Below are 8,112 nucleotides of genomic sequence, written 5' to 3' on the forward strand. Positions count from 1 at the left end.
GATACTTTGTCTACACAACATTGAAGTGTGTGAATTTAGAGTTGTTTATTGCTATAGGCATCATTTTAGTATGAAAGTGTCCCCATGAAGCCCTAAAAGCTGCTTTTTTTGTGCAGAAAATCTGCTGCATTCAATAGATTAAGCGACATGGATGTGATTTCATGAAAGCTCATGATGCTGCATAACATATCTTTCCCCATAGACTTTAATGGAAAAAAAACACACAAAAAAATCACAATTGCAATCTCAAGTATGAAGCTGCAGAATTTCTGCAATGAAAACACATTGATAAATGCTACACACCATCAAATCCGAAAAAATGCAGTGCTTCCGTGCATAGCCTAAGACTGGTTTCATGCTCTCTTTTTGCATTTGCCTTTCTTTTTTTTTAACTGATCTAAATCAAATGCAAAAGTTATGACATCACGTTACTTAATCACTTAACTTAATTCTCACAGTGCTTTTCATTTTTGTTTCTTTTTTTAATAATTAAAGTGTATGTCTGAGTCGGATGAGGATCGCATTGTAATCCTTGGACTGGCCTTCTGTTCTCCTGAACTTAACGTGACAGCGGTATAGAAATACATGCTCTCACGCTTAGGTGAGGCGAGCCGATGGCCAGTCCAAGGATTGCGAGGTGATCCTCGTGGGAGTAATATGGTTGTCTGACTGCACCCTTATAGTTTTTCTCTATAAGATCCACTCCTGGTTTTGACATGAAAACACTGATGCAAAATACTAACGTGTAATCCCTAAAGCTCAGTTCCCATGATGAGTATTTAGTGCATTTTTGATGCTGCAGATTTTCTGCACTAGTTAGCTACGGTACTTGCGAGAAATACAGGCAGATATAAATCCATCATGAAATACCATCAGGGAGGCGTCTGACTGACTACAAATTAATTCTGCAGCAGGAAAACGACCCCAAATGTAAGGCCAATGTCTTTAAGAACTATTTACAGAATAAAGAAAAACAAGAAGTCCTAGAAGTGATGATGTGGCCCCCGCAGAGTCCTGATCTCATCGAATTTATCTGACATTACATGAAGAGACAGAAGGATTAGCACAAGCCTACATCCACAGAAGATCTGTAGTTAGTTCTCCAAGATGTTTGGAAAATCTCCCTGCTGAGATCCTTCAATCACTGGGTGCAAATGTATTGAATTGCTGCTTTGATTTTGTTATGAAGGCGAAGGGCGGTCACACAAAATATTGATTTACTTTAGATTTCTCTTTTGTTTATTCACTTTGTATTTTGTCAATTGACAAAAATAAACTATTAAATCTTCTATTTTTGAAAGCATTCATACTCTGTAGCATTTTTTCCACATCTGCCCAAAACTTTTGCAAAGAGCTTCATATTATATAATCATATCCTCGCAAAGATCTAGAAACAGGTTATTTAGCACTCTGTACCACATTCTGGCAAAGTGCCTGATTACGTGCCATACCTCATACAAGTTTCCTCCACTCATGTCTTCCCAAAATGTATATTTTGTCATCAGTCAGGCCATGTACATGGGCAGGCTGATGGGCTCTTTGCCACAACGAATGCACTCTTCTTGAACCATGCATGCGCTATGAGTAGCCACGCTTCATACTGCCTATGTCCATGGCTCCTTTTCGAGCAACATGTCCATAGAGGAAGGTCTATGAAGAAGAAAGTCTGATGCCTGATGAGCACTATGTGAGAACCAGAGCGAGAACTGCTGATCCTTGAAGATTTAAGTAAAGTATATCACAAAAACACATAAAATCGGAACACAAAAGTAAGATAAATATCTTAGTCCTGGAAAACCTTTTAATGATTTAGAAAAAAAACAAACAAATTATAACAGCAGGAGCAGACTGATCTTTCAGCATTTGTGAAGACCCAAGTGGCCATGGCTCGTGATGTGCTCTTCCAATTCAGTTCTCTCCAACTAGTGGCTTTCTGGGCCCGCTTTGTATGTGGCTCCCCAGGATATACAGCAACTTAAGGTACCGTCACACTCAGCAATTTTGCAAAGAGAACGACAACAATCCGTGACGTTGCAGCGTCCTGGATAGCGATCTCGTTGTGTTTGACACGCAGCAGCGATCTGGATCCCGCTGTGCCATCGCTGGTCGGTGCTAGAAGTCCAGAACTTTATTTCGTCACCAGGTCGGCGTGTATCGTCATGTTTGACATCAAAAGCAACGACGCCAGCAACGAGCATAGGGGGCGTCGCAGCGTCTCCTTCTAGCCAGTCGGTACACTCCGGCTGTTTGACATGGAGCTAACAACCAGCGAGAACGAGAAGTGAGTCGCCGTTACGTCACTGGATCGCTCCTGCATCGTTCTGGAGTTGCTGTGTTTGACATCTCTACAGCGACCTAAACAGCGACGCTCCAGCGATCTAGTTTAGGTCGGCTCGTTGTCTATATCGCCGCAGCGTCGCTGAGTGTGACGGTACCTTTACATTACTGTAGCACATGGTGGTCACATCATTGCTAGAACTTGGCACTAGTGTCAAAACAAATCCTTGGGCATATTATCAATAGAAATCCTTGACTTTAGTGCCATGTATAGCTCATCGCTAAGAGTCTTATTTGAAAGTGCCTTTTGACCTACAAAAGATTTGGAATGTCTCCCCTAATTAAATTTATTAACCCAAATGGGTCTTATGGCTGTAGGAATTGATAAGAGGTTCATGAGCTTTAGTGCCAGGTGCTCGGTTTCTTCTTGAACACTTTGCCTTCAATCTGCTGCATAGAAATGATTAGGATTCATCAACTTAACCATTTTCTTAGATTATCAAGGTTAAATCTTACGGAGTAATGTATTTTTGGTTTTGGCGAGAAAAATAAGTCATAGTTCTGGGTGTCCATATCTAAGTTTTGTTGGGCTTGGGCAGAAGTCTTCACTGCTGATAGATCTTGAACTATTGAGGGTTAGGGGGTTTTTTGCCAATAAACATACCAAAATAATTTTCAGAAAAATGCATTTATTTAAATCCACAGGAGAAAATTCAATGCACCTTCAATGTCCATACAAGAGTGCCGTATTTAATCTTCCTAGTATTTAACCCTGATTCCCACCCCAATTGAAATTGCATAACATTGTTTAAGCCATTCAGATAGGCGGTGAACAGTCATAAACTCCTTATTGTTCACTGGTGCCAGCTCTTCTCACACACACATGCACATTTGTTCCCCTTCCACGTATCAGAATCCAAGTGAGGCCACCTACTTAACTCTTAACACCAGCGGAGAATGCAACACTTTAAGGACTCTGGCAGCAAAGGCTTAATATATTCTTAAAAATACACCTCTTTTTTATATTTTTTATTTTTCCAGCAGCACCCATTCATGTAACACCCGACACTAAATATATTTATATCTTACATGGTTTGTTCTGACATCCAACCAATGGAAATATAAAGAAGCAGAGCTATGAAATGCCCCTGGTCCCAAATAACCTGCGGTCATCATATTTTTTCTAGAGGTCAATACAAACCACGTCAGATTGAGAGAACACATTGCACATTACTCAGAATTGATCATTTCGTATGATATAACATATCTTACTCAGGCTGGTCACCAAAGATCACAAGTCAGAATAAAACAAAAACAAATATTTTTCAAAAACATAGTTTCTTTTTTTGCTTTTATCTGTAGAAAAATAAGTACAAAAGTTTAATTTTTTTCTGTCTCTTTACTAAGTACTGTACATGTGATTGAGGAATAAGGGAAGGGTCTTCTCTAAGTCCAGAGTTCATTCTGTTCTGTAGACCATTCTTCCAGGATTCAGTAGAGAAGTTGTCTTACATTGGAGGCTCTGAATCCCTTTGTTAGACTTGTAAACGTCTGAATGCTCTCCTCAGTCCATGAGTTCAAGGTCAGATAAATGTAAATATAAAAATGGATTGGTATATCTATATGTAAGTATATAATGTACACAAGTCTTTTAAAGTTTAAGATGGCCCCATTATTGTAAATAGGAATTCATAGAGCTCCAGTCATTGAGTCCTGGAGGGAATTCTTCATTGAGATCAAACAGCTGATCTATGTTGGAAGAGTTTGAAAGGTAGTCATTCCTACCCTCATCCCATGGGTGCTGGAGAAATGAGGTGGCCAGGAATGTCTCATCAAAATCCAAACTATTTTGAACTGCTGCTTGATCCTGGCCCATGGGATACCACTGTTGAGGACAGTTAATGTGTTTACCGTGGACTGTGAGGTCAACAGATTGGCTAACTGGGCTCAGTGGTGGTGTAACTTCCAGGTCCTCAAACGCTGAGAAGTTGTCACTGAGGTTTGAGTCAAAAATGACTTCCCAGTCAAAACCTCCCTTCAGTGGTCCAAGTTCTGTCTGGTCATCATGGGACAGCATTGGGGAACTGGATAAGCGGGGAGTTTTGAACATCCTCTTAGGCAATGGCTGCTTGCGCTTGTGACCTTTGTTTTCTGCCATGTTCCACACGTGTTCTCCGACAGAATTCCAGTTTTGTTCACTAGTTGCTTCCTCGAACTCTTTCAGCAGTTGGTGAGACTCGGAGCTCACATTCAAAGACCACACAGAACCCATATTATTATCAGAGGAAGTGGACTGTGCTCCGGCAAAAGCTGGGTGGATCTGGACCGGTGGCAGTCGTCTCTTTTTAATGGCACCATTCATAAGTCGGTCAGCGTACTGTGGATCAATCTTCCAAAACCCACCTTTTCCTGGCTCGTCTTTCTCTCGAGGAACTTTAATAAAGCACTTATTGAGCGACAGATTGTGTCTGATGGAATTCTACAGAAGGAAAAAAATCAGAGGAGGGTCAAAAGAAAAATCCATAGCATGCATTAGACAATATTATAATTGAACTCCTATATTGGACACTAAGTTGGCCCAGCCATGTACAGAAAGGAGAAGCCATACTTTCTTTTTGGGTTTGACAATTGTTTTTTAGAAGTTTCCAGTAAAAAAGGCATAAAAATGGTCACATTCCTTTTTTTTCCCTTTATCCTAAGTCTACACCCATCCCCCAACCACAGGGATCCCGGATCTTCCTGATCCGCTATTTACTGTTTAATGAAATTTAACAAGGGGAGAAAAAACGAAACAGACCCCACCTCCCTTTTTCTATTCATCCCCCTCCCTTGTGGGACTTTGGATGCTTATTGCTTGGCCAGTTAAACATATTTATCATTCTTGCCTCAGCGGTCTCCATCCTCACCACCTGTGTGTGTCTGCGATGCCCCCCCATCACCAGTGTTTAATTAAACCAGTAAAGTCTGAGACTAGCTGGGGGAGTAGTTTTCATTATCCGTCTCGAGAAAGTTTATGGTCTTTCAAACTTGTTTATTTATAGATGGATGTACTTAATGCACAGAGATAGATAGATAGATAGATAGATAGATAGATAGATAGATAGATAGATAGATAGATAATGATATGGGATAGATAGATAGATAGATAGATAGATAGATAGATAGATAGATAGATAGATAGATAGATAGATAGATAGATAGAATGATATGGGATAGATAGATAGACAGATAGATAGATAGATAGATAGATAGATAGATAGATATTTGTTTAAAGAAGCTGGGAAGGGGGGTACTTCTAGTTTCCCCCTTTCCGGTAATCGCCCCCTCCCACCTCACTGTACAAGATTTCCCCCATAAACCAGCCTTGTCTGGTCCCTCCCAAGAACCATCTATTACCATGAGACAATGCAGTGTCAGGGCCACACAGATTCTACAGAACAGAGGGAGGGAAGGAGCTGACATCCACAACCTAATAGTACACTGATATATGGCCGTGTAGTTAGTGACCTTCTATAGGACCTGCTTTGACCCTACATTATATTAATCATTGTGCTGCACCCCTTTCAGCAACACGAACCCCTATTGTGCAAAATTTGGGAAAGGACAATTTTATTGCCTCTGTTTGATGGATCACAGGGGTTAATGTAACACTAGTGATGCTGTGGGATGCAGAATGTGCAAAATAGTAACTCGGGAGTCACAGAACTAGAGAATAATTATACCCAGGGGAGGATGAGAAAGGCAGAAAGATGCCAACAGCATGCCTTATTGCCTCAAGACTAGGAAGGCTGCATCAGTGACAGATTTATGGGAAAGGCCATAATTAAGATTAAGAGGATGTTGGGTCATTTATGTGAAATTTCCCCTATAATCGATATCATGCAGAACACAAAATTAGCTTGGTGCAGGTATCATATAGGAAACGACTGAATCATGGATCTGTTAGAAGTTGTGGCATCAGGTATAACATGTTTCTTGTGCCTGTTTTTTCATATTTACCTGCCAAGTGGGGTCTGCATGCCGGAAGTAGCAGAAGTTGTCTGTGATCCACTTGTAGATGGCAGAAAGCGTGATCTTGGTCTTCTTGCTTGCTTGCATTGCCATGCATATGAGAGTGGCATAGGAGTATGGTGGTTTAACATGCGGGTTGGTCTTGTAGTCAATCTCTTCCATAGGTTGAAGTCCCAGATGGGCAGCCCTTGAGGTAGAAGATGATATTGGCTTACCCGGGGTGTGAGGCATTCCTAAGCAGGCAGGATCAGCAGCCAGTGGAGAGCAAGGGGCAGCAGAACCTGGTAGATGACGGTAGCCTTGAGGGTCTACAGAGGATGAGGGGGTCTTGCCCACATTGGCATTGATAATGGAGAATTCTTGTAGCCACTGAAGACTGGTCAGGCTGTCGTCCAGGTTGACTGAGCTGGAGAGGGGCTCATGTCCTACCTCACCTTCTGGCTGGTAGGCCAGCCAGTTATCTGCCATGTCTGTCGGGACAGCAGTGGACAAGTCAAACATTCAGGAAGCCGCAGTGGTCCGAAGACTTCTCCTAAAACAAAATAATGTACGTCTTAGAGAAGGAACCCAATGGAGCAAGCATGGATTATAGGTGAGGTGATATACAAGGTGATCATCACGTTATTGCTCCCTGGCTGTCACATATCAGTAACTCCCAAACGTCAGATGCCAGGGGAGGTTAGAATTTGTAGATTTGTAAGAGAGCAGCTTACTGGCAAAGCATGCTGGGAGTTGTGGTTTCACAACACCTATAAAGCGGCAGTTATCATATACCCAGTATATTCTTGTTCATTAAGTCTCACAATAAAGAAATAGATGCATTACTGAAACTCAATGGTTATTTTTACAAGATTTAGGTACCAAGGAGGACAACGATGGGGGTGATGGCTAATTTGAGAAAAAAAAAAAAGTATGAGATCACTGCCAGAGTCCTGGAGGTAACAAGCAGGGGTAGCTGTAACATTAGGGTAGCTTTTGCCCTGAGGTTTGGGCAGAAGGTTTATGCCATGTTGATGGTACAAGTCATTCTGGCTATAAGCCCATAACGCTGATCTATTGAGGAGCAGCCGATTAGCAGTCAGCACACGTCTGCCCATCCTCTGCCAGGCCGAGGTGCCAACCTACAGCCATTGTGTTCTCATTCTCATATCTGCCCATTCTATACAGCAGCTGGCAGAGAGCAGAAAACCGGGCGCTGCCCCATTGGAGACCCCCAATGATGGACGATCACTAATCTCAGGGGGACGGATGGATCTTGTTACCTGACAGCTGATCGGGAGGCTGCACACGAAACTTCCAGAAGACGCAGCAGAACTGCTGAGGAGCCGCAGATGAGTTATTGCCAGCTCTTATCTCCCAGCGTCTCCTGCCAGGCATTAAGTACCAGCGGCTGTGAAAGGCTTCTCTGGGAACTATGGCAACGCTCCGCCCGTGTACACAGCTTCCAGCGTTCCGATTGGCCGGTGAGTCTCCATGGTGAGCGCAGTCATGCCGCCACGCCCCCTCCTGTGGCTGCGCGCTGTGTCTGGCAGGACATGGTTGGCATGCTGGCATGTACATGGTGAGGGGCAAGAAGGCAGCGGGGGAGGGGCTGGTCTGCATGATTCATGTCACACTGCCTTGTAGCGTGTGGCCGCCTGCTGGGGGCGCTGTTAGAGGGATCTGAGCTGGAGCTGGTGCCTATAGAGGGTCAATCAGTGACTAGAATGGGGGGCTCACACTTTACTTTAGTCTCCTATACAAGTCAGCATGTTTTGCACCTAATAGTCACCACTCGTGGGTTTAACCAGGCTTCTGAGACTTATTTTGGGGGGTGATCTCCAT

The 8,112-nt window shown here is 42.9% G+C and overlaps 1 protein-coding gene across 1 annotated transcript; it reads right to left on the minus strand.

The window, feature by feature from the left end:
• Positions 1-2,953: 2,953 nt before the first annotated feature.
• Positions 2,954-7,689, minus strand: FOXJ1 (forkhead box J1). The gene is made up of 3 exons (XM_077251794.1): positions 7,551-7,689; positions 6,277-6,820; positions 2,954-4,756 (listed from the first exon to the last, which is right to left on the minus strand). The coding sequence occupies exons 2-3, from the start codon at positions 6,787-6,789 to the stop codon at positions 3,950-3,952; spliced, it is 1,320 nt and encodes a 439-aa protein (XP_077107909.1). The 5' UTR covers positions 6,790-6,820; positions 7,551-7,689; the 3' UTR covers positions 2,954-3,949.
• Between the last annotated feature and the right edge of the window lie 423 nt (positions 7,690-8,112).

The sequence above is a fragment of the Ranitomeya variabilis genome, chromosome 4, assembly GCF_051348905.1.
Source record: "Ranitomeya variabilis isolate aRanVar5 chromosome 4, aRanVar5.hap1, whole genome shotgun sequence".
In the NCBI taxonomy this organism is placed as follows: domain Eukaryota; kingdom Metazoa; phylum Chordata; class Amphibia; order Anura; family Dendrobatidae; genus Ranitomeya; species Ranitomeya variabilis.

Coding starts and splice junctions, on each gene's coding strand:
- FOXJ1 (XM_077251794.1), bottom strand. CDS start 6,789: ATGTTTGACTTGTCCACTGCTGTCCCGACAGACATGGCAGATAACTGG. Junction 4,757..6,276: donor ATGCAGACCCCACTTGGCAG/GTAAATATGAAA, acceptor TTCCTTCTGTAG/AATTCCATCAGACACAATCT.